Genomic DNA, 25,791 nt, shown 5'->3' with positions numbered 1-25,791 from the left:
GCTGTTTTTTTACTCATAGAGTATTATCTGACGTTGTTGGTGTAAACTACATCTTTGTGTATGTTCCTAAAGGGGCAATGCTAGAAACATATCAAAGAGGAACTACTCCTGCCTTCTGTTTTGGAACCCAACTACCAGTTTTTTTTGGCTGTCTGAAAGCCATGAATCCATGTGAAACTGTCCTTTCAAGTGCAGACTGTAAGTTTGTATATTTGTAATGTACGAGGAAGCGATGTTTCGCATTGAGCTTTGGTAACGAGGAGATACTCCAAACAAGGTCTGTGGAAACTACAGTATAGAAGTGTATATTGATGAATGCAATAGTATCACAAATGGTGCTAAAACAGCAAATGTATTGTCCTGATGTATCATGTTTATCCTTTTGTAGTATTACGCTTAGTTGAAATGCACATCATTTATCTTCAAGGTAACAAACGTTATTTGTATCTGAAAGAAAATACATTATTTTGTCTTGTTAATAGTGTCCTTACTATTAATTTTTCTCTGGTTAATGAGTTGGTGTATATGGCTGATAAAGGCCAATTTAAGGTGTGGCTAAGAAATGATTTAGGTGATATGACGACCAGAACCTTTGGCCTTTGAATGAAAACATGTTTAAAAATATATAAATTATAACAGACAAAAAAGCTAAATACATAGGGCCTATGTAGCCTACAGGAAGCCAGCAAAGCAGGAACCATACTGAAATGTATGATGGGCTGGTATACTGGCACACCGTGAACATTGAGGACGTAGAGTAGAATTTGAGTAGAATTTGAGTCACGTGTTTGTTCTTACACATTACCTTTTTCAGCTGATGTCAAAATTATCTAAATTTCTATCGCATTCTTTACCTGTCACGACTGTGTCTAGAATGTAGGCAGTCCTCCAGGGTAGTAGGCTGTTTCCTGGCTTAGGTTTCACGTGACCGCGCGGCCACAGTTCAGAAACTGCGCGCACAGCACTGAAGAGAGACTAACCAAACGGGAAAATAGCGTTTGAAGATAATTATCGTGGGGAAATATATTGGTTGGATGTCGGCAATTGTGGAAAAAATGGAGTTTCTCATAGGAAGCCCGTTCACTACGCCTGTCGGACAAAGAATAGGTAGGCAGTAGGCTACGTTTGTTATTTCGTCTCAGAACTACGAAACTTGTGCAATTTAGTCACTATAGTTAGGCTATACTGCTAATCTAAATTGAAACTAAATCATATTAAACTATATTAAAGTCAAGTTCGCTAGGCTTCAGAGTCAAAGTTTAAAATCCAAACGTAGAATTGTAATGGGGTTAATCAATTATGGTTAATATTGGACTTTAAAGATGTATTCTAAATCAATAATAAAATAGCGGTGGGTCTTAGAATTGCAATGTCCCATTCGATTCGTCATCTGATCTTGCATGACATCAAATGTAACGAATCACAAGGAGTGTCAAAGTTTCATTTTTAACTTCCTCATTCGACATTGTAGGGGGACTGTTACTTGCAGGCTACTTTCCCTATTTCAATACATACCCTGTTTTGACCTAATTCCTGTAGCCAACTGAAACTGGACATGACAAAAGTTGTATTTGAATGTAGGCCTATGTACATGTATTCAAGCTAGGTTCCAGTAGTCAGTTCAAACACCGTTACTTAAAGGGCCTTGATGGATAGATGATTGAAAGATGACGTGATGGATGTTTAGATTTGTGAAGCTGACTATCCACATTTGCGATAGGCTAATTAAACGATTATTTATTTAGGCTACGTCATACAGATAAGAAAGTCTTCCTTCCTGGGCATCCTTTCCAACTCCCTCATCCATTACATGAATGCATCAGCTACCTCCCCAAGAACGTTAACCGAATCAGCTGACAGTCACATGAAAAAGGAGTGTGTGTGGGGGGGGGGGGCTGTGAAATGTGAGTGAGGCAAAGGGAAGGAGAGAGTAAGGGGGTTGGGAGTGAGTGGGAGGATGTGTGCAGGGGGGAGTAGGAGGGAGAGAAGGAGAATTAGGGAATTATAAAGGGTAAATCAGGGGCCTATTGAGTGCAGAGGGGAGTGCAGACGCTGGCAGTAATCACACGGCACCTCAGCTTTAGTTGGACCTGAAAAATAAGACTGATTATTCAATGGTAATCCAATCAAGCAATAACACTGATTGTGTGTGAACTAAATGCATAATTCAAATACCAAGACTTCTACAAGTTCCAAAACGTTTTCAGTTGAGAGAGAGAATATATTATTTTCAGGATGTTTAAGTTGTGGAATTCAGTGTTACATTTACATTTAGTCATTTAGCAGACGCTCTTATCCAGAGCGACTTACAGTAAGTACAGGGACATTCCCCCCCGAGGCAAGTAGGGTGAAGTGCCTTGCCCAAGGACACAACATCAGTTGTCTTGACCGGGAATCGAACTGGCAACCTTCGGATTACTAGCCCGATTCCTTCACCGCTCAGCCACCTGACTCACCCACGATCTTCCTGAAATGATCATTACTGTATGTCCAGGAGCCTGTTGTTTCCTGTGTTGTGAAATGTTAATAAATGGTCTTCTGAGTCTCCACATTGGTTGTGTGCTCTCCCAGTCCTAACTGTGTGTCACGGGTTGTTGACAGAGCGAGCCACCAGCGGAGCCCTGCAGTCAGAAGACTGGGGCCTCAATATGGAGATCTGTGACATCATCAACGAGACGGAAGAGGGGTATGGAGGTCTTCATTGTAATAATCATTGCAACTGCCGTTTTCCAATTACTGCCGCGTCACTCTCCACGTCAAACAGCCAGATGCCGCCGATAACTATTAGGAGAATAGGAACGCGACATCGATTTCACTCAGACTGACGTCCAATGTCTTCCACCTTTTGTTGTGTTATTGCCTTTGACCCCAGACCCAAAGATGCCACCAAAGCCATAAAGAGGAAGATCGTGGGCAACAAGAACTTCAGAGAGATCATGTTGGCGCTGACTGTGAGTGGACCTCTCTTTCATTTGGTTCGGTCCATCTCTCACTTTCCCACTTGTGTCTGTCCACTTATTGAAGCTACAGAGTATGTCTTTAATTTGGACTGAGTCTCTGATAGCGCTTGTTTCCCAATACCCCTCCCCTTTTTTACCGTGGTTTTAAAAAGGTTCTGGAGGCGTGCGTGAAGAACTGCGGCCACCGGTTCCACGTTCTGGTGGCGTCTCAGGAGTTTGTGGAGGGAGTTCTAGTCCGTTCTATCCTTCCCAAGTACAACCCACCCACAGCTCTACACGACCGAGTACTGAGCCTCATACAGGTGTGAGATACAGACATTCTGCTTTACGAGAGGTGCTAGGTACACCCACAGGTACTGAGTGCTGGAATGCTCCTTGGTGTTGAGCCTTACGTAAGTGGAACAAGTGTCATTGTTGTTGCTCGTCAGTATTGCTTTGTCTCTCACGTGCCCACTCGGGGATCGAACTCGGGTCCTCTGACTCGTAAACTCGTTGACCTCCTTTCATAAACACCCCTTTAAGTAGCTACGCCACCGAAAAGCTAGCCATTTGCGGGTGTGGGCGGTATTTATACTAAGGATTGAGTTTAACTAATTCAACTCTGTTATATAAATATAAGTGTGTGCTCCAGAAATACTGCATTCTCAATACCATACCGTATATGGTAGGACGGGAAACTCACTTTTGAACCATCAAGAGGTTTCGATGGTGACTATCCATCAGTGTCACCCCAAATGAAGTGCTTCTCCAGTTTTGTTTACAGTTTACCATTTGTCATGAGTCCAGTTTCCTTGCACAATGTCTGTTCGATAGTTTATTTGACAGCAGCCAACTATTAGCCTCCTCGTTCATTTTGCAATAATAAGATGACTCGTTGCATTCAATGACTTAATGTCACCTCCAGCCCACTCTGTCTAAATGGCCCATTAGATATAATGGAAAAATTGTGCAGAATGACAACATGGTTAACAGACGGCTTTTCTGAATGGGACAAAGCCTTTGTGTCGATGTCTTTCGTAATGTCAATGGGTTTCAAAAGGTCTCACTCTCATTTCGTTTCCACCTTCCCTTTTCTGCTCTCTATTCCTCTACCTGTCTCCCTGTCGCATTCTGCCTCATTTCTCTCGGTCTCCCGCTTTCTCTCTTCCTCTCTGACCATCCTGCTCTTTTCCTATCCATGCACACTTTCTCCCTCTACCCTGTCCTCTCTCTCTTTTTTTCCCCTCCTCCTCCTCTCTCTCTTTCCTCCCTTCCCTCCCAGGCGTGGGCGGACGCGTTCCGGAACTCTCCCTCCCTGGCTGGGGTGGTGGGCGTGTACGAGGACCTGAGGAGGCGGGGCCTGGAGTTTCCCATGACAGACCTGGATGCCCTGTCGCCCATACACACGCCCAACCGAGTGAGCCAGACACTCACATTCATGCGCGTTGGATGGATCGCACCCGCGCTATTTCTTTCTTTCTTTCCTTCCTCCCTCTTGATATTTCCTAGAAATGACTTGGGGTTTCTCGTCTTTTTAGAGCATTCCAGAGAACGGCACGGACGTAACCGCGGCCGCGCCTTCTGCTGATGCTCAGACGCGCCCTGCTGCGTCGACGTCCACCTCTGCCCCTACCCAGAGTGCCCCTACCCAGAGTGCTTCACTTGCACGGCCTAGCGAGGGGCCTGTGTTCATCCCTGCCGAACAGGTACTGCTGCTTGATTGACAGACCTGTCAATCACCTTGTGATAGTTACATTTGACGTTGTCCATAGCCCAGTCAATGACTATTCCTGGCCGTGTTCCACTTGGAAGTGTTCAAAAATGCTGATTAGCTCGTCTGCACTTCCAGCATGTTTAAACACAGAAGCAAACCTAAACAGCCAAACCTGTGGTTAAACCACACAGAGTTTTATTTAACCCCCACAATAGCACAAAGGGAAATTACTTGTGTGTATCTTGTGGCTTTGAAAGGAAATGCTGTTTCAAACAGACCTGATTTCGGTAGAAGAATACAACTGTGTTTTTTTAGGGACACTATCCAATGATGAAACTTGTGGTTGTGTTTGTGAACGCCCTCAGGAGCAGAAGCTAAGTGCAGAGTTGGCGCTGGTCAGGGGCAACCTGACCGTAATGACTGAGATGCTCAACCAACTCACACCAGGCCAGAGTGCACAACAAGACACAGAGCTGCTTCAGGTGTGTGTGTTTTCACGAGTGGAGTCTGTCCGAAATATCTGTGTTTCCTTCTTGCTTCGTTACTTGCTCTCTTTCACCGTATTCTACCTGTACGACGACTCTCCCCTCTCGTTTCGTCTTGTTTAACTTAGAAACCGGTGAGACCACCTCTTCTGGGAGCACTGCAGATATTCTCTCTCTCTCTCTCCATCTTGTCATAACTCCCAACATTTTGGTGCAGAACGTAAAAGTAAGAGCGATTATTGAGTCTCTGTGCACCCACCTCTCCTTCTCCATTCCTCCTACTTTTTACCCCTCCCTCCCTCCGAGAGCAGCAGCTGTACTCGGTGTGCAAGAGCATGCAGGGTAGGGTGGTGGAGCTCATCCCCAGACTGGTGGACGAGGGCCTCATCGCGGAGCTGCTGGTGGTCAACGACGACCTCAACAACGCCTTCATCCGTTACGACAGGTACTGTGCAGGAAGCAGCCATCTTTGACATGACGGGCCAATCTAAAGCCAGGCACCCCTCCCATACCTGCATAGTGGGGTGTGAGTGAAGGTACAGTGCCAGTCAAAGGTTTGGACACATTATCCCATGAATGGGAAAACCTTTGACTGGTACTCTACGTTATGTTCACCTCTCTGGAGGAAGATCGTTTTATTGCCTGCTATTTAGACCAACTGAAGGGTTTGTAAAACAGTAAATCATTTTGCAATGATGGCTATGTTTTTCTTTAGGTTTGACAGACTTAATAAGTCACAGAGAACCACTCCACAGCAGGTAACGCTATCCTTTTGAAGTATTTCCTTGTACTCTTTAGTTTACTCGATAGTTTACATAACCGATTTAAAGACTTCGACCAAATGTTTCCTTGTCCCAAACAGACCCCAAACAACAGCTCCTCCAACCTCATCAACCTCAGCCCCACCCCAAAGCCCCTCAGCCAACCAGTGACCTCCATAGCTCCCAGTCAACCAGCAGCTGGCTCCCCAGCCAATCAAAGTCCGGCGCCTCAACTCTGTAAGTAACATCCAGCAGAGATTTATTTCAGTCTGAACCTCGTCCCTGCTTCTCCCCTCTCAGCAAAGTCCAATAACTTTTTTTATAGAATAGATCCTAAAGGATAAAAAAAAAACAAGGTATAAATGCTGCTGTTTCCTTCTCTCACTGTGGTTCCTGTTTCCTCTGGGGGTCGGGGCAGGTCCAGCAGAGGAGGAGGAGTTTGATATGTTTGCCCAAACCAGGGGCAGCTCCCTGGCAGAGCAGAGGAAGAGGTGAGGGCGGTCCCTGGCTCTCCAGAAACTGGCACTATACGTACTATATACAGTATATACCATGTGTGTTCACGCACGCACGCACACACACTGTTTACTGAATAGTTGAGATGGACTCCATATAACTCCATGGGATGTGTAAGTGTGTGGGAATATTCACTCCTGTGTGTGTGTGTGTGTGTGTCCAGTGTGCGGTATGAGGACCCCGGAGCAGTGGAGGGCCTCGCGGGGGCCTTGGACACCAGGTTGCAGGTCACAGGAGCAGTCAATCCACGGGTCAGTGCCAGCAACCATGTACTCCCACACGATCTCTGTCCGTCTCTGTTTCTCTCTCTGTCTCTGTAAAGCTTCCCCTCCGTGTCGTTGCACTCAAACCTAAGAATAGGTTGGCCAATCAATCAACGGTGGTAGCATGTCGTGGCTTTGAGCGATGATGGGGTTGGAAAGTCATCCTGTCATTGGGAGCCTTGCTGTGCCAGGAGATAACTAAATGTCAGCTTTAATGTCAAGCTCTGCAGTTGAGGAACAGCTCAATTAGAGTGAATGTAGAAATGGTTCCGAATGACAACATCCATCCCGGGGAAGCGGACACCAGAGGGAGAGTCGCCTTATGTCAGATTAAGAAGCGTGACTGTCACAAATTAGCCTTTGTCTCTCTCTCTCTCTCTGCCCGTGCTCTACTTTTCTTTTTTTTTCTTTTTCTTGTGCTTTCTTAGCATGTTCAGGAATATTCCCGAATGCTAAAAACAGGACACAAATTATCTCCCCCTCTCCCCGCCTTTGTTACACACACATCGACACACTCTCTCACTTGTTCTTTCTGACACGCCTTGGTTTCTCATCCTCTTTTTTCAGGTCACGTCGTCCAAGAACCCCACGTTGGATGAAATTGACAGGTGGTTGTCGTCAGACACAGTAAGTTTATTTCTTTGTTGTTTTTTTGATGAGTTTTTGTATAAAGTTTCAAAGGTTTTTAAAAACAGCCAGTCTCTACCAAATATTTGCCTCGTATTTACAGCCACCTGATTCTGCTGTCTCGGACGGAGTGACTAGTGATGGTATGGCCTGATATCTTTCATCATCCACAGTGTCATCCTCATTATCTTGTTTTTAAATAGAGCTACCCTTTTTTCCAGCAAGGATTGCTTGTGGTGGTAGTCTTAATATCAGTCGTGTCAATTGCTACATTAACTTGACCTCTCTGACAAATTTTTCCCTCTACCCCCCCCCTACCCCTTTGCAGAATTTGACAAGTTCTTGGAGGAGAGGGCGAAGGTGGGGGACCAAGCCCCTTCACGCAGCCAGCCCCCCGCTACCTCAGCCAGACCGCCACCCCAATCTGCCCAGCAACAAGACAGGTCATCACATGACCAGCTTTTCTCACTCTAAGAGTAAAGAAGCACTGCAAGACTGGACTGATCACGGCGGGTCTACATGAACTGGTCAGCACACAGGAGGATACACACACACACACACTGTTGTAAGTCTACTTTAGACGTGACCAGTGAAACACACAAACAACCAGTGACACATTCATTTGTCAGAAGTGCCTTTGAATGCCTGCAATCCAAAAATGTATGTATTTGTGCCCCTTTCTTTCTCCTTCACACACTATCACACATCACATGTGGGCTTTTCAGTTCTGCAATATATGTATTTGCTAATTGCTGTAGCCATACTGTGTGGAAATCCTGAGACTATCAAAGAAATGCCTGAAGCAGCATTAAACCTTAGACGGGAATAATCTTTGATTGTAGTATAGCATCTGTATAGGTCGTTGTGCATATTAAATGTAATATTAAAATGTAAGAGAAGGAAACCAAAATTGTTTGAAATTCTAACATTAAACAGTGTTGAAAGCAACTTGAAGTTGTCGTAGGACAGCTTTGACCATGAACAAGTGATTCCAGTAACAAATAAATGGGTCTTTGGTCCTGACAAACATATTTGGTCTGGGTTTGCTAGTTTGTTGTGCTTACAGAGCAGCCTATCACGTGTCTCTTCCTTTTATCTGGGTTCCCAAGCTTTATTTACTGGTGTCTGGGGGTCACCATGACACTTCTGATTGGGGGAATTAGGATCTCACCTCAGATCAGCTTTTCGTCACAGCAAACGTGTCCACCACTACTATGATTATTGTATTAGACTTCAATATTGGGCTATGCAGTATCTGTGTCTCAATTGACAATCTTTTTGTAACCAACCAGTGGCTTTGTCTTAAATGACAACCTATTCGTGGCCTATCAGTAGCTGTTTCTCAAATTACAGGTATACTACTAGCCATGAGTTGAAGGACCACATTGGTCAGAATGAATTCCATACAATAGCTAATGCTTTGGGCTTAAGCCCATTGGTTGGCTAATGGGGTAAACATCACATCCTTGACTGAAAGATGTGAGAGAATTGAGTGCCTAGTTCTGGCCTTAGCTGATAATTTGCTTGTTTTTCAGGTGATAAGGTGTCTATTTCTCTGTGTTATTGTACCGGAGCTCAAGGATGTCTGCTGTGATACACTGGGTACAAAAACATGAGGAGGTTGATTCTGGGGACCTGGGAAGCTATTTATTACACAGTATCCAGGAATCCTATTACAAGAGTGGGTTGGAGAAATGTTACACTCTTTGTATTCTTAAGTTGGCTAAACCTAGGAAGTAAGAATTCCATGCACTTGAGTGTCTAGTGTTGCCTACTCTGTGCCAGGGTGAGTTGATTTAACTCAGCTTCTGAGGACAATCTTCAACCTACAAAATGACAAGATCGGTGAACTGGTGGAGGAACAGCCGCACTTTGTTGCTTTGGGTGACTCTGATTATCCGTTTTAATGGTTCTAGCACCTCTATGTATTTTCAAAACCAGGAACCCTCACACACTGAACCCCTGAATGACCAGAGGGACACTGACTGGTATTTGACATTTTTACGTTCCAAACCAGTTACTTCTTCTGAGCCAGTCCGACCTTACTTGCTTTCGTTAAACGTGGAGGACTACCATTACACACCAAAACCAAAACACCTTCGCCCACGCCGGCTCCTACGCGTTTTGGGTTCGTCTTTTGATCCGTTCTGGATGTCAATTCAGCGTCCCTCTGAAGAGGGGGTCTGGGCGTTGGCGGGGGAAAATGATGCGGCCAAGTCTGGGCAAACTGGATCTCATGGACATGTTCCAAATGCGTCCTTACCGAACTACACTGTAAACAAGGTGTTCAACTTAAGCGCGTCTCCAGAACTGACAGAGGGCGCAGCGCGGTATCAACGCAAACTTGAAAAGGAAACCGAGGATTTGGACTTGAGCTCACTGCCCTTAAATGTTGTTAGTTCAGTCCGAAACTGGTTAGTAAGTTACGCCACCTGTGGCTTGCGCTACAAGTGGGTTGATATGGGTCCAGTATTTTGGCCACGCTGGCTTCGCCACACTGACTGTGAAATGCCAGGTGCATCCCAAAGTTGCTCTTTCCCCAGCGGCATGGCATGCCGACGGGCACAAGTTACTCATCTTAAAATCCTTGCCTTCCATTGCACGGAACACGAGGATGAAGACGGCGTTGGGTTGAAGGGGATTGCGGTGTCCGACAGGGTCATTGTGGTGGGATCAGGGCCATCAGGCAAAAAGTGCATGTGGAGGCAGGTGCCTTACCCAGTTGTTACCGCGTGTAAATGTTCATGCAAAGAATTTCTTTGATTTCCCAATTCTGTTTTTTGATTGAAAAACGATTTCATGTAAGCCTAGTCTTTCTATGTGACTTCCTGTGAAATTACTATTGACTTAGTAATAAGTAAAATACAGGTTGTAATTAATTTGTTTATTACCATCTTAAGTGATAATTGTAGGATATTCCAAGTGTTAGTTTTAAGGCTATCAACAAAAAAAGTTTGTTATTTCAACAATGAGTGTTGGTAATGTTTTTTTTGTGCTTTGTTTGAAGTGTTTAATTGACAAGATTTTACAAAAGCTCTCCAGAGGCTGGTAGGCACATTTTGTTGCTTGATAACGTGCTCCACCTAGTGTAGCCTAGGCAGGCTACAAGAAATGTGCTCATCCTCACATTTAACTATTCCGCTCTGTTCAAATGTTAGTAAAAGTATTGAATAACAACGTTTATAACAACGGCTAATAAATAAGCATGATCCTATAAGTCCAGTTCATAACAACAACTGCATCTGCAACACAAGCACCCAAACACAAAGTTCCTCTAATTAAAATGCTGTTTTACATTCAGCGTCTTTTTTTAATCTACGTGTCTTATGTTTATCATTGTTTAAATTGTGATTAATATATACAGTATATTTAATACGTGTGATAAGTGCGCTTAAGTTAGACTACGTATATTTTTTGAAACTTGGAGACATAAAATATGGTAAGTAAATATGGTACAGTCTGTTAACCCTTTTTACGGCATCTAATCGAATTTGGTACATTCCAATTGCTGACCTGTACACAAGATGGCTGCATTGGAGGAAGAATTTGAAGATGCGCCCGACGTTGAGCCATTAGAACCGACGTTAAAAAACATAATCGAGCAGAAATCTTTAAAATGGATATTTGTAGGAGGAAAGGGTGGCGTTGGCAAAACGACGTGCAGGTAAGTGAAGGGAGAAATATGCTTCGTCACATGGTGACATCAGTACTCGCCGCTTGCTAGCTGTTGCTAACGTCACTAGCACCAAGGTGTACGTTGTAGCTGTAAACAACAAAAGCAACAACCGAATCCGAATCAACCGAATGGTTTCGACATTTAACAGAATACTCTTTGTAGATTGCATTGTGGCTTTAATTTAATGTCAGTGGAAGCGTTTTAATAGCTTGTTAGTGCCTAGTTTAGCTAACTTGACTAACCAGATAGTCTAGTGCTACACTGTAGCTAGCTTGCTGTCAAAACGCCAATCGATTGATAGCTCTCATTCATTGACATTGGTTTAGCTAGAGCTAGTTATTTGACACTAGTATCAACTGAATTATTCGTGTTGTTTAGACTTTGCAAGTTCCCTATTTTAGCCGTCGACTTGACAAGCAAGGTACATGAAATGTATCTCACAACTTTAGATAGTGGCTCATTCAAACAAGCAGATCGCATTACAGTCAGTTATGACTTAAGGTAGACTATGACTTAACTTCGTGTTAGAATTTCCCCTACAAGTATAATGGATTGTCATCCTTATCAATGTAAGATACAGTACATGTTCCTTTTTGAAACTCCATTATAAAACTATCTGAGTTTGGCTATTACGCAAAGGGCTTCTAACAGTATAATTTCACCCTCCCTCTGGCACGACACAGCTGCAGTCTGGCTGTCCAGCTGGCCGCTGTTCGCGAGAGTGTGCTCATCATCTCCACTGACCCCGCGCACAACATCTCAGATGCCTTCGACCAAAAGTTCTCCAAGGTGCCCACCAAAGTCAAGGGTTATGACAACCTATTTGCCATGGTAAGTCGAACTGGGTCACAGAACTATATATAACATAATAAATCTGTGCCGTTTTAAAATCAGAACGATTAAGTTGTCTCAATAAGGTTTGGAGGCATCGGACATGAATGAAAAAAAACATCATCCATTTCTGTTGCCAAACAAAGAAGCCTGTGTGATTCCATCAATGAAATATGTGGCCAAAGCATCACATGTGCCTTTCTAGTGCACAGTTTGTCACGTTGGTGTTAGTCTCACATGAAGAGATGAGATGCTCGTTAGTCATTGTTTTGGTAAATGTCGAAGCTGCCGGAGGTCTCATAAACAAAACTTGTTATTAAAACTCACACTGTCAAAATGTGTGTGTGTGTGTGTGTGTTCCGTACATCCCTGTGTGTGTGTGTGTGTGTGTGTGTGTGTGTGCGCGAGCGCAGGAGATCGACCCCAGCCTGGGTGTGGCGGAGCTCCCAGACGAGTTCTTCGAGGAGGACAACATGCTGAGCATGGGCAAGAAGATGATGCAGGAGGCCATGAGCGCCTTCCCAGGCATCGACGAGGCCATGAGCTACGCCGAGGTCATGAGGTCAGATACTGGCGGGGTAACACTTAGGGACCATACACATTATAAACACTGTTACAGCTGTCTGAGCCTCAAGGAGCTAAGCTGAACTTGACTCACCTGTGTGGAAATTTTAGCTGGAGAGACCTTTCAACCTGAAAAGTAACAGCGTCAGGATGAATATTTGATTTGGCCTTTTATTTGAGATGTAGTCAAGACAATATGGGAACGTCTGACACCTTTTCAAGCTGTTTGCATTCATCGTGCCGTCTCTTCTTCTGTGGCGACAGGTTAGTGAAAGGCATGAACTTCTCAGTGGTGGTGTTTGACACTGCCCCTACTGGCCACACACTGCGCCTGCTCAACTTCCCCACCATCGTGGAGCGAGGCCTTGGTCGACTCATGCAGATAAAGAACCAGATCAGTCCCTTCATATCCCAGGTACTGTCTAGGCAAACCTGTCTGGGCATTGTAGTAATTTCTTCGAAATGGAGTCATACCCTACAAAATTCCAACTCCTCTTTTCAATGTGGAACTGCAAGTTGACTATTTTGTCTCTCACACTTATTTTGTTCTCTTTGACGCCTCTCCTTTTTGAATATTCTCTTCCTTTTGTATCTCTACCACCTAAATGATTTATTTATGTCTCTTCCTCTGTGTTTACACCCCCCTCCTGTGTGTGTGTCCCCTCTTCAGATGTGTAACATGCTGGGTCTGGGGGACATGAATGCAGACCAGCTGGCCTCCAAGCTGGAGGAGACGCTACCTGTCATCCGCTCCGTCAGTGAACAGTTCAAGGACCCCGTAAGTCCCTCCTCTTCTCAGGTCCACACACTGTGTGCCGCCATGGGTACAATTGACCTTTGTGTGTGTGTGTGTGTGTGTGTGGGTGAGAGAGGATGTATGTGTGTGTGTGTGTGTGTGTGTGTGTGTGAGGATGTATGTGTTTTCCCCCCCCTGAGATTTACCTCCTACGCTGCTTAAGATGCCGTCTGGTGTCCGTCCGTTTGTCTGGGCTGGTGTCTGACTCACCTCCTCACCCCCTCCCAGGAGCAGACGACCTTCATCTGCGTGTGCATCGCAGAGTTCCTGTCCCTGTACGAGACGGAGCGGCTGATCCAGGAGCTGGCCAAGTGTCGCATCGACACGCACAACATCATCGTCAACCAGCTGGTGTTCCCCGACTCTGAGCGGCCCTGCAAGATGTGCGAGGCCCGCCACAAGATCCAGTCCAAGTACCTGGACCAGGTAATGGAGCTTGGGTGGGGGGGGAGAGTGTGTGTGTGTGTGTGTGTGTGTGTGTGTGTGTGTGTGTGTGAGGGTAGTTTTAGATGGAGAAAGATACAGTACTGTGCAGAAGTCTTGCGCCTGGGACACACTGGCTGCGAAGCGCCTGGAAGCGCTGCCTTTTTTCTTTCGGCGCTCATGTTATCAAATTGGACCGCCCACACAGGCACTACGAAGCGCCGCGATTGGCTCGCACTCTGCAGCGATCGTTTCGGCAGCTGGTCGAATTTTTCCACGAGACACTTGCGAAGTCGGCTGCAGGGTGATAAAATACACCATATTAGTTGATATATTTTAATATAAAAACATGTTATTATGATTTGACTACATTAATTGTCGACTACGGTGAACATTTGTAAAGTTGTAAACTGTATAATTATTTATAAAATATTACTTTGTAGGCCTGCGTACTTTACCAATATTCACCCTATATAATTTAAGCTATCGAACTACACAATGTTGGTTACGAACGGCCGTTCCATGTGGTTACCCTGATCAAAACGAATGACAATAAACGGATGGATCTGTTGAGCCAGCATGCCCGCAGTTGTTTCTGAACGGTCTGTCTATTGGCAGAGAGAAACGAGTTGTCCCACATTGCACACAACACACCCGCTTGTAGACCTACCGAGAAAGAACCCCCAAGTCGATTTTGAAAATCGGAGAAATTCAAGGAGATGGACGACATCATATTAATTCTCGAAGTTGAAAAGCACAGGGAGTTGTATGACCCCCCCAGCACCAATTTGACAAGGACAACGTAGAGAAGGATCAATTCTGGGCGGCTGTTGGAATAACACGATCCAAAATATAGCCTATGCCATGTTTATGTACCATGTCAGCGTGACATGTGAAACAGGTAAGTTCATAGGAGGTGAAAGGCTTGACGACCCGCGCGGAGAAATGTGCGTCTGGTGTGAACAGCCTCGCGCCATTCGTAGCCGATGATTAGTAGTCATGTTTGACATGAATATTGTCTTTTTTTGTCTTCTGTATTTCTGCGGCAGTAAAAGTGCAATTTTAGCCTTTTCATTTCATTTTTGCTATTTATATTTGTATTTTTTTTGCTTTACTTCATGAAAATGTTTTCTCATGCCTAAGACTTTTGCACAGTACTGTATGTGTTTGATTGTTTATGCGGCAGTTTTGTTTGTGTTACGTCACACCAGGGAGAGAGTGGTTTGTTTGTGGGGGCTGTAGGGAACCTTTTCCCAGCGTGTCTGTGTGTGTGTGTGTGTGTGTGTGTGTAGCCACCTGCAGAGAGAGAGAGAGAGAGAGAGAGAGAGAGAGAGAGAGAGAGAGAGAGAGAGAGAGAGAGAGAGAGAGAGAGAGAGAGAGAGAGAGAGAGAGAGAGAGAGAGAGAGAGAGAGAGAGTGTGTGTGTGTGGAGCCACCTGCAGAGTGTCATAGCAACATGGATATGTGACATGTGAATATGCCACAGATGGAGGACCTGTATGAAGATTTCCACATAGTCAAGCTACCACTGCTGCCCCACGAAGTACGAGGCGCCGACAAGGTCAACACCTTCTCCCAGCAACTCCTGGAGCCCTACAACCCCCCCACCAAGTGAGACTACCCCCCCCCCCTCCCCTCAACATTCACACAAACAACAACAGTCCACAGTCCTCTTCATCCTGCAGCCTGAACTCACCACCTCTTACTGAAACCCACCCACCCCCCCCACCCCCCCCCCCCCCCCCCCGCACCGCGGGACCACCCTCCACTTCCTCATTGTCAGATAACAACCGGAACCTACTGCTACAGCAAGCCACACACACACCAATAATTGACATATAGACTACACACACACACGCACTCTCACATGGTGCACATATACAAACACGTCAAATGGAGCGGGTGGAGAGAACACACACACCACCTGCTCATGTCACACATTTGTGAGAGAGAGATACACCGAAGAGGCTCCACACAGGAATGGCTCTTTTGTGTTTTTTTTCTTCTCGCCCCAACACTCGTCATAACCACCCGGGGGGGGGAAACGCGTACTATTCCCACAAAGCATTTCAACTTTTTCCGTCTCCCTCCAAAAACTGTTACCCCAACCTCACCTCACCCCATCTGGTTATCCGGCCTTGGTAATGTTGCAGGTCTCCCCGATGGCAAAGTTTGTCCGGTGCTGCTTTGTCGACTTCTCCAGTATGAACCTGCTCTCAGACAACTCGTTTGCTTCATTGGTTTTGCCATGTGGTTCCTATTTAGGCTGTGTCCATTTTGATTTGTTTTTGCTCTTTTTTCTTTTTATTAAAAGAGGAAGTAGGGAACAGGAGGTGGTTGAGGAATGCTTTATTTCTGTCTGGTTGTAGGTGAAGATTTGTGTGGGGGTGTCGGGGTGAATAGATAGTTGCAATGAAGAGAGAGGGGGGTGCTTCTAATGTGTGGGGGTGTGTGATGTATTGAACCCCTTATCCGACCAAGACTGCTTGAATACTCTAAAGATGTCTCCTTCCCTTCCCTGAGGGAACATCTGATCTAACATGGTTGGACAGGCTGAAGCATGTAAATCTCTTCACCGCTGCTGCCCATCCAGTTGCTGCAGATCAGGGATTTCCCAGAGAGGAAAAGAGCAAGGATGTGTAAGGCTGCATTTTTAAGAGCTCAAGCAGGCCAAACCCTTCTTAAATGGGCCTCTAATGACCCGATCTACAGTATATACCTCCATTGTTTCTGGCTGTTTGCTCCATGTAACAGTGGTGTACAAACCATCTTCACACCACTGTTTAGCTCTGTGGAAGAGTTGACTTAGTATTACTTTTTAATTTATTGACAAGAATCACGGGCAAGAACGGGCATTGTCAGTGTCCACCCCCAGACAGCACTTTGTCACGATCGTATATCTGTTTGGTTCACATGCTTGAAAGAGATAGGTGTCCCCTCCGGTGTTTGTGTAAAGCTTGAAAGTGCCACTTTCTCTCCTCTCCATCCCTCTCTTTTCTCTCCTGTTTAGTCCAGAACTCTCCGTTTGGGCACACCAGAGTGACGTTGGCTTTATCAAATGCCTTAGTAGTGCATTGTTATAAGGAAATACAAATAAAGGATCACTGAATGTTGCTTGAACCCTTGTCCCAAATAAATAAAAGAAGGTCGTTGATTCTTTACGTTGTGGAGAGAAAAAAACTCATTTACATGTTGCATTTTCAATCGCTTGCCTCTTTGTGCACATCTTCTTCCAGAACTGCCAAGCACAAGGAATGCCCGTAAAAAAAATAAAAAAAAGAATTATCGGTCTAATTGCATACTTTGTAGATACAATACTTGTTTGATTATAACTGATACAGGTGGGGGATTTATGGGGCAGGCCCAGATTAATTTTATGCTAATGACTTTTTATTTATGCTTATTGTTTTTAACGGTGTTATGAAATAAAATAGAGATGAATCAGCGCAGGGACATATGTGTTTCTTTGATGTATGATTCATGTTTCAAACTGTCGAAACGGTAATGAACTGTTCAAATATGTAATTGATGACCGAAGTAGCCTCGTACCCCTTCTGAATGGGCAAGGACACAAAGTCCATGAAGCACAGTTAACCACGGATACTCACCACCGGCCGGCTAAATCTGCCATGACAGATCCTGACTTGGCTTCTAACCTCCATCTACTGTTCAGGTCATACAAACAAGCATCCCGCGGAGGCGTTTTAGTGCTTTTAGTACACTTTAGATTTAGCCGCGGACTGGGCAAATTAAGGCACTTGACTTGAAAACAACAGCCTTTCCGGTTGAACACATACTTAGCCAACCATTTAAAAACACAAAAGTTGGGATTAAGTATTTTTACTATATTTTATTTGTCTTTATTCAATTACATTGTCTTTAGTCCTGGTTTCTATGTTTGCTGTACTTTACGCACGCGTGCCCTGACTTTATGGGTAGCTCTTGGCGGCCTGTCGCTTGTGGTCCATCACGGATTTCAAGTGCACTGTGCCGAGTCCTGCTTTCCCTGTCGGGGGGCAGTGCTAACGAGCTCCGTTCTTTCCCGTTTACGGATTTACCCCGGGGCGCCCACCACTGAACGCACCGATGAGGCTGGATGGATTAAGCTATTGCTTTGTGGTTGACTTCTGTATGATGAATCAGTATAAAGATCTGAAGACTATGGATTGCCTGGTACTCAATTTGTTCTATAAAGACCCTTATATTTCACTGTGAACTAGAAGTTCATTTTACCACAACAACGTGTGCCAATTAAGGACGTGGGCCAATTACGTTCCAAAAATTTGTTGACTCATCTAGTGGCTGCAAGCAAAATCGAAGCGCCATCCACACCAAAAAGAAGGTAAGAAAATGTGTATCCCACAATTACGGGAAACGAGCACGATAACATTATCCACCTCAACATATTAAGCATGAATGGATAACTACCAGTTTCGATAAGATGATGAGCGATCGAGCTTAAGTTACAGTCACTAATTTGAGAGTAAATGATGTGGTCAACAAAATAAGTTCCTTGTATCCTCCCCAAAACTGTTGTCCGCCTAAATGTACCTACACCTAAATTGGACCATATGATGTTTAACGAAAACTTTGAACTTGTGTCTATATGTTGACGCTTGAAATGCAACAATGACACATTTGTCTGTTCACACAAGAAACCGCTCTCTGGGGATTTAAACGACGTCATGACTGTCACCTACACAGCGCGGGTGGCCAATGCGCGCTTCTGCGGCTTCTCCAAACTGCTCCTTGCCTGGAGAGGAAGCATATACAAAGTTTTGTACAAGGAGTTCATCGCCTTCTTCGCCATGTACACGGCCATTAGTGTCACTTACAGGTTAGACGGCATTTTACCCCAACTTTAACCAAATAACAATAGCTTACATTTCTCAGAAATAAAACGAGGGATTTAGGCATATATTTAATCTTCGACAGCTGTTAAATAGTTTCATTTAATATTCTTACATCGTTCTCTGATGTTCTTCTCATCAGGTTCTTCCTTTATGATGACCAGAAGAGGTATTTTGAGAAACTGGCAATCTACTGCAACCATTACGCCAGTCTCATCCCCATGTCTTTTGTATTAGGTGAGCCATACACATTCCAGGGCCAGGGTTCAACTAGACACTCGTGGCCTGAACTAATGAAGTCCATGACTAGCATAACATTAGGGTTATAAGCCGGGGGTGGAATCAATGTTATCACGCCTAACCCATGTGAGAGTTCAAAATCCCACAATATCAAATATGAACCATAATTATTAATTATTATTAAACGGATGAGGAATGCATTCGTGCCCGCAACAGGTTTCTACGTGACGCTTATCGTCAACCGTTGGTGGAGCCAGTACACCAGCATCCCTTTGCCAGACCGCCTCATGTGCACGCTCTCGGGCGGACTACAAGGTGGAGATGAGCGCGGGCGGCTTCTGCGGCGGACCTTGATGCGCTACGCCAGTCTGTCCGCGCTACTGATACTGCGTTCGGTCAGCACTGCTGTGTTCAAGCGCTTCCCCACCATGGACCACGTCGTCGAAGCAGGTGAGTTTGTGGCTGGGACTAAAGTAAAAAATGTTCCACAGTTCGACTCCCAAAGTAGGCCTACCTGTCCCACACATGAGATTGCAGACGATTGTCATAACAATATCACATAAGATTAAATAATATATAGTAATATAGGTTGGTAGAGGGGCAGTTCTATGGGCGTATGTGAAGCCCTCTGTGACATTGCTTCTGAAAGGGCTATATAGGGATATCATTCTCTGTCATGCCCTTTCAGGCTTCATGACCAGAGAGGAGCGTAAGAAGTTTGAGAGCCTCCATTCTCCCTACAACAAGTACTGGATACCCTGCGTGTGGTTCACCAATCTTGTGGCCGTGGCCCGCTGTGAGGGGAGGGTCAAAGATGACAGCACCCTCAAACTGCTGCTGGAGGTTGGTACACACACACACTAACAGGAAAAACGCGATACTGTGCCGTAGGTTCTAATCATGGTATTTCAAACACGTGCACATTGTCTATTATCAGGAACTCAATGAATTCCGAGGAAAGTGCAGCTTGCTTTTCCACTATGACATGATCAGTGTGCCTCTGGTCTACACCCAGGTAAGTGTGTGTGTGTGGGGGTGGGTGCGAGTGAACCAGTGTGCATGAGTACATGTTCAAGCACTGAAAACCTCTCTGTTAAACTTGTCAGTGACAATCATGACATCATCTTCTCTGCCCGCCCCCAGGTAGTGACCCTGGCCGTGTACAGCTTCTTCCTGGTGTGTCTGATTGGCCGCCAGTTCCTGGACCCCAGCCAGGGTTACCCGGGTCACGACCTGGACCTCTACGTGCCTATCTTCACCCTGCTGCAGTTCTTCTTCTACGCTGGCTGGCTCAAGGTTAGAAGAAAGGGCTGTACATGTCATAAAGTAGTTCCAATTATGGTCCCTCTCACTGTCACCTCACAAACAGCCAGAGTCCATGGACCAGAGGGCTTGCAGACCGAGGCCGCTGCCCCATCACCCCACTCCCCTCCTGCCTGTGTTTCACATGGCATATGCGCCTAATGGCAATCGTGGTTCAAAGAGGGAGTTGAATATGAACTACGTTTCCCATCTGCCTCTTTCTCTGTCTCCAAGGTCGCAGAACAGCTGATCAACCCCTTTGGAGAGGATGACGATGACTTTGAGACCAACTGGCTGATTGATAGGAACTTTCAGGTCTGCATCTCTGATTATATGTTCCCATTTGCTAAGAGTCGATGTGTAGGTTTATGTTCGCTTTTGGGTGTTTTGTGCACGTGTGTGTGTGTGTGTGTGTGTGTGTGTGTGTCATTACCGGTAACTCTCTAATAATGCCAGGAATCTTAATCACCGACTGCATCACGGGCACTGTGCACTAGTTACTCTAATTGTGAGACCCGACAAGCCCAAAACAGGTACGCGCGTGTGTTAACAGACGTGTGTTAACAGACGTGTGTTCAACGTGCGTGCGTGTCGTCCATCCCTCAGGTCTCCATGATGGCAGTGGACGAGATGTACGCCGACCTGCCCATCATGGAGAGGGATCGTTACTGGAACGACTCCAACCCGCGGCCGCCCTACACCGCCGCCACGCTCTTCGTGCTCCGCAAGCCCTCCTTCCAGGGCTCCACCTTCGACATGGCGTACGTCCTCGCTAAACCGAAACACACACTCAGTCACACACACACAAGCCCACAAACGCATGACAAGAAATAGTTAAGGGCATCATTTTAAGTCGAAATTCACTTGATCGGATCCCAATTTTGTCCATCGAGAATGCAATCATTTCAGTTCATTTGATCAAGGCAAAGTGCAAAACCTTTCCCCTATAGTCACTGTCTGCGTGCGTGCATGCTCAACAAACGCAGAGGTGACGAGCAGATGTGATCCATTCCCCCCCTTCAGGATCCCTAAAGAAGAGATGCATTTCCAGCCTCTGGAGAACATCGCGGAGAACCTGGAGGAGTCTGGCAATCATCACCCCAACATGGCGCTCTTCAACCGCCTTCTCAGCACCGCCCCCTCCCCCACCGGCCTCATGGGCGGGGCCCTCCGCCGGACCTCCGCCCAGCTCATGAGGTTCCGCCGCTCGCCCAGCATCGACCCGCCGTCCTCCATCGACGATAACGATGACGACGACACCGGAGGGGGAGGGGGGAAGGTGGGTGCGGGGGTGTCGCTGCCTTCAGTGCTGGGCCAGGACACCCAGAGTACCCTGTGCAGCTACGGGGGTGGGATCACCTCTCGTACCCCCCTCCTGGAGATCCAGTTCGGGGTGGAACGGGACAGGCAAGGGGGGTCCCTCCCCAGCCAGATGGAGGAGGATGGAGAGGCGGAAGGGAGGAGTGGAGGTGAGGGCGAGGCAGAGGAGGAAGGCGCCGACGAGGGAGTTAGGGGGAGCTCCGTGCCCCTGCTCCCCCCTCCCCTCCAACCCTCCAGGGAAGCCCCGGTGAGACAACCCCAGGAGGAGACACCCAGACCCGCCTCGGCTACACCCTCCACCACCCGCTCCTCCTCCGTCCTGCCACGCTCCAGACCGGCCCACTCCACCCAGGACCTCCTCAGCACCCAGCCAATTGGCGAGCAGAACAGAGGCACGCCCGCCATTCTGAAGCGATCCGTTGGTGGAGCCCAAATGTCCTTCCTTACTGTCCCATTGGACGAGCCTCAGCGCCTCCGCAGCGTCAGCATGGGGTCAGAGTTTACCGGCTCCTAGAATATTATTGGATCAAATCCCCTTGACCCACAATCCTCAGCTTGAACTGAACAGGTAGTGAAGTGAACACATTTAAGATAACGTAAAGATGTGATGGACACAGTTAGATGAATGACACAATTACAATTATCCACCATGGTCACTCATTTTCTCTCTTATTGGATAACTTTTCATTTTTGTATCAGACTCTCGAATAAAGTAGAATTCAAAGCTAAGAACTTAAGTAAAACTAATCCTAGTTGTACTCCTGACAACTTCAAATAAACTTTTCAATAACAAGCACTTCACTTTTTGTGTGAATTTTATTGAACAAATAAATTAAATTCAAGACACAAAAGCTGAAGAGACACAGCAAGTTTGTATTTTGATCAGCAGGGGGCAACAATGCACATAAAATGTGTATTTCCTCCACAATAACGGGGCAGGAGGATTTCCTCCAGGTTCCTTCCTCACCACAGCCACAGGGGGACTACCTCGGCTTTCTCACTGCCCCAGGTTCAGGTGCTCCTACCTGGGCAGGATCCTTGGGGTGAGTCCCAGGCTTCTCCGGGCCTGGGTGGACAGCCTCTGCTGGGCCAGGAAGGACTGGGCTTGGCTTGAAGATGTGGACCCTTCAGTCAGGCTCTGTTGTTGGAGGGCCACACACTTGAAATAGAAACAAAATCACTTCATTCCGTAAACGCTGTCTTTGTGACTCATTCTAGACAACATTCATTTCAGATAAACAACATTTTAAAAAGTTGTGTTTGGAAATCAGCTACTCATATCAGACTAACACTTTCACTAATAGTGGTGAGTTGATATAGCATATTTTCATATTTATATTTAATAGCATATTTGACTCTTCCTCTAGTGAATCAGCTTTAGTGAAGGTTTGCTCACCATACTGTACCAAGCTGCAATAATGACCTCTTCATCTTGTCTTGACTGTATTCTCTCATCGGACTCCTACAAAGATAGGAACTTCAACAATAAGAATTCTCTGCAATTAAAATGGCATGAGAGTAAGTTATCAGGTGGTTTGTTGTTATATATTTTTAAGACGTTTATGACAACCGGAACACGCGCTCACCTCACGCACCGCCGTCGTGACACACTGTGGGTTCTTGTCCTGGGTCGTCGCCATCAGCACCACCAATCAGACCAATCACAGTACACCCTCTCCCTCGACTCGGACTAAGAACCGACCGGAATCAAAACCCAGCTTGAGTTTTCACCTCACACCCTGTAACACAAACACCAAACAGGCTGTGCTTCCCAGCTCCTGGCTGACTGTTCTCTCTTTTCAGTCGAACACGAGGCCCTGGTTTAGTCATTCCAGTTAGAACAATGGAGAGGTGGGCTTTACTGCCCAAGCCAGAGACCGACGGCCCAGGGGTGGCAGTCCTGCTGACAGGGGCACATTCAGGAGTGGGATTTGTTGGTAAGCACTAGACAGCAAGCAGGCTTCATGGTCAACATCAGTCTAGCACCAATTACAAATTATGTAATATGATGGATGGGTGGGGGGGGGGGGGGGGGGGGTTGAGTTGGATTGGTGTCCTGCCAAAAGCATGGAATCTACAGAATGTTCGCTTTTGAGTTGAGAAACGTACTTAAAAGTGACCAGGGCAAATGCATCTGTTTTAAGATGTTTTTCATTGGTTGAGTAGAAGACAACATAGCAGTGTGGGGAGCAGGAGAGACTGAGAATGAGGTTCCTCTGCATTGAAAACATGAGTGATCAATTTGTTCCCCATTTAATGTTCTTTTAGAACGATGTAGGGACAATTTGGATCCAGAATGAAGAGCTAAAGTAGGGAAGTTGACAATTGTTGATGTTATTGTTTTGGGGGAACTACATTTTTTTCAGCTAGGTCTGTAGCAGTATGGGGTTTCCAGGTTGAGGTTTTGACCACTGTATGACTGTTTCTATTATCTACAAAGAGAAGCAGTTAATACAAAGGTCAAGCCTGTATCTCTGCACCTGTGTTATTAGGGGGAAATGTGGCTAGAGTTTCCTGTACTAAGTTTTGGTGTGAGTGTATTTCTTGCTTCATAGAATTCTGTGGTGAGAAAAAAATCTTGTGAAGGTTTCTCTGGAATTGGGTATTAATTAACAAACCTGTTCACGACCCTTTTATCATATGAGAGAAACAGTTCTCATTGTGGTTTCTCCATGCGGTTATTGGAGTTTGACTACAGCTTGTGTTGTGGGCTTAGTTATCATTTTAAAAGTGTGTGGGAAAAGGGTTCCCATCAGACCAAACAGAAAAAAAGATGTATGAGTAAAAACTCAACTAGCAACTGTTTCATGGAACTGCATCTCTGAAACTTGACACTTGACAGCATTAACTCTCTCAGGAGGAAGATGGAGCACAGAGATTGAATGAAAAAAAACTAAACTAAACAACGGAAAAACACTAGCCTATGCCATCAATTCCAGTTAGCTAGCCTCAAATGAGTGCACATGTTGCGAAACCTTCCTCCCACTAATGCGACGACTATATGCACACTGTGAATAACAATGGTAAAAAAGTGCATACGACAGTTAAAATGAAACGTCTTAGTTCACGAGTTCATACTTTCGCTGGCTAGGTTAGAAAATAAATATTGTTAAAAGTAATTGTTTCAGCTCATTGTATGAACACGTCTGAACAGGTAGCTCTACACGTAGGCTACTTAGTACATGTAGGTCTAATAATTGTTTTCCCATTCAGGGCAAATTAGTTGTTGTTGTTGTTGTATTTACGCAGACCTACAAGTTTTTTCTTTGTTGTTGCATGCCTAACTTAGTAATCATTTTGGGATTTCGTTTTTAGTAATTTTTGCTACTGTAGCATTGGAGGTTTGTAGCGTTGATTAATCTTGATACTAGAGGGCGCCGCTGAGCTTTTTATTTGTGGTGAGCCATTTGCCTTCAATAATATTTCTAAATATACACTAGAAAAAACGTGTAAGTTTACTTATATTGTATAATAGACCATTGTAACCTACACCTCTCGGCCACTAATAATTCAACAAGAAAAATATTGAGATTGAGAGGCCCATGGCACAGAAACAGAACTTGACTAAAAGTACAGGCTAGTCAAAGTGAAACAAGTCAAGCCAGTCAGCTATAACACCCATATAATGAGGTAGGATGAAGACAACACAAAAACAAGAAAAATATTCACATACAGGAGAGTATGTGTTTATCCGCTTACGTGCCTGCATGCCTGCATGCCTCCCTCTGTGTGTGTGTGTGTGTGTGTGTGTGCCCACGTCTGGGGCACTCCCCGTCTTGTACACACCCTCGTCCGGGAAGGACTTCCTGTCTACATGGACGACCTGTCTGTCTGGTTCTGTCTGTTGGTCCCACCGTGCGATTGTTGTCTGAGAACAGACAAGAGACTCACTGTATCTGCCTGTCTGTGTATCTGTATATCTGTTCTACAGTCTCTGTTTAGACAAGATCTCTTTATCTCCTGTTCTGTCTATTCTAGTATGAATCAGCCTGGACTAATTGGTCGAGGACTGAAGGGTTATCAAGATAAACACACAAAGGTGCTTAGACTTGATGTTGTAGTCTGGGCTGCCCTAGTGTGGACTGGGCTGAACTACATGGTGTATGTGATGTTGTTTTTTGTGCTGACTAACTGTTTCTTTGAAGTCTGAGAGTGAAATAGTGTCCTTGGCTTGTGTAACAGCGAGGGGTGAGTTAGAAAAGAGTCTTTGTGGGTGTGTGTTTCGAACTTCATGCTTAAACTAAGAATTTCCTGTTGAATTGCACTCAACAGGTGAGTCAGGTGGGTCAGGTGAGTCAGGTGGCTGAGTGGTGAGGAAGTCGGGCTAGTAATCTGAAGGTTGCCGGTTCGATTCCCTGGCCGTGCAAATGACGTTGTGTCCTTGGGCAAGGCACTTCACCCTACTTGCCTCGGGGGAATGTCCCTGTACTTACTGTAAGTCGCTCTGGATAAGAGCGTCTGCTAAATGACTAAATGTAAATGTAA

General features: G+C 45.5%; 5 protein-coding genes across 9 annotated transcripts; 4 read left to right on the top strand and 1 right to left on the bottom strand.

Annotated features, from left to right (window-relative positions):
• The first annotated feature begins 23 nt into the window (after positions 1-23).
• Positions 24-8,336, top strand: LOC136965287 (target of Myb1 membrane trafficking protein-like). Of its 3 annotated transcripts, none has more exons than XM_067259378.1 (15): positions 24-277; positions 2,602-2,686; positions 2,873-2,951; positions 3,113-3,262; positions 4,222-4,356; positions 4,478-4,645; positions 5,019-5,135; positions 5,450-5,583; positions 5,854-5,896; positions 6,001-6,136; positions 6,318-6,390; positions 6,579-6,666; positions 7,246-7,305; positions 7,409-7,448; positions 7,634-8,336. In XM_067259378.1, exons 2-15 carry the CDS (start codon positions 2,649-2,651, stop codon positions 7,777-7,779), a joined length of 1,407 nt encoding a protein of 468 aa, XP_067115479.1. In that variant the 5' UTR covers positions 24-277; positions 2,602-2,648; the 3' UTR covers positions 7,780-8,336. The 3 variants fall into 3 exon arrangements, with proteins under 3 accessions (XP_067115479.1, XP_067115478.1, XP_067115477.1); XM_067259376.1 differs by lacking the exon at positions 24-277 and adding an exon at positions 951-1,107; XM_067259377.1 differs by having other exon boundaries at positions 2,602-2,951.
• An 802-nt stretch (positions 8,337-9,138) lies between these two features.
• Positions 9,139-10,068, top strand: LOC136965628 (noggin-like). The gene has a single exon (XM_067259811.1). The coding sequence runs from the start codon at positions 9,139-9,141 to the stop codon at positions 10,066-10,068; it is 930 nt and encodes a 309-aa protein (XP_067115912.1).
• Positions 10,069-10,825: 757 nt separating this feature from the next.
• get3 (guided entry of tail-anchored proteins factor 3, ATPase) lies at positions 10,826-18,361 on the top strand. Of its 2 annotated transcripts, XM_067259542.1 has the most exons (8): positions 10,826-10,969; positions 11,665-11,812; positions 12,226-12,374; positions 12,641-12,791; positions 13,047-13,154; positions 13,401-13,598; positions 15,081-15,205; positions 18,250-18,361. In XM_067259542.1, exons 1-8 carry the CDS (start codon positions 10,830-10,832, stop codon positions 18,269-18,271), a joined length of 1,041 nt encoding a protein of 346 aa, XP_067115643.1. In that variant the 5' UTR covers positions 10,826-10,829; the 3' UTR covers positions 18,272-18,361. The 2 variants fall into 2 exon arrangements, with proteins under 2 accessions (XP_067115643.1, XP_067115644.1); XM_067259543.1 differs by lacking the exon at positions 18,250-18,361 and having other exon boundaries at positions 15,081-16,755.
• On the top strand, positions 18,280-22,087 carry LOC136965402 (bestrophin-2a-like). The gene is made up of 9 exons (XM_067259540.1): positions 18,280-18,431; positions 18,587-18,681; positions 18,901-19,134; positions 19,373-19,527; positions 19,622-19,699; positions 19,828-19,980; positions 20,221-20,301; positions 20,593-20,747; positions 21,010-22,087. The coding sequence occupies exons 1-9, from the start codon at positions 18,280-18,282 to the stop codon at positions 21,818-21,820; spliced, it is 1,914 nt and encodes a 637-aa protein (XP_067115641.1). The 3' UTR covers positions 21,821-22,087.
• Positions 22,088-22,201: 114 nt separating this feature from the next.
• LOC136965692 (protein Hook homolog 2-like) lies at positions 22,202-23,077 on the bottom strand. Of its 2 annotated transcripts, none has more exons than XR_010879323.1 (3): positions 22,893-23,077; positions 22,703-22,768; positions 22,202-22,465 (listed from the first exon to the last, which is right to left on the bottom strand). XR_010879323.1 is itself a non-coding variant. In XM_067259877.1 (3 exons), the coding sequence occupies exons 1-3, from the start codon at positions 22,944-22,946 to the stop codon at positions 22,328-22,330; spliced, it is 237 nt and encodes a 78-aa protein (XP_067115978.1). In that variant the 5' UTR covers positions 22,947-23,077; the 3' UTR covers positions 22,202-22,327. The 2 variants fall into 2 exon arrangements, 1 of the variants encoding a protein (XP_067115978.1); XM_067259877.1 differs by having other exon boundaries at positions 22,202-22,444.
• Between the last annotated feature and the right edge of the window lie 2,714 nt (positions 23,078-25,791).

Source organism: Osmerus mordax, chromosome 21, assembly GCF_038355195.1.
Source record: "Osmerus mordax isolate fOsmMor3 chromosome 21, fOsmMor3.pri, whole genome shotgun sequence".
Lineage (NCBI taxonomy): Eukaryota > Metazoa > Chordata > Actinopteri > Osmeriformes > Osmeridae > Osmerus > Osmerus mordax.
This window is presented reverse-complemented; position numbering and strand designations above follow the sequence as displayed.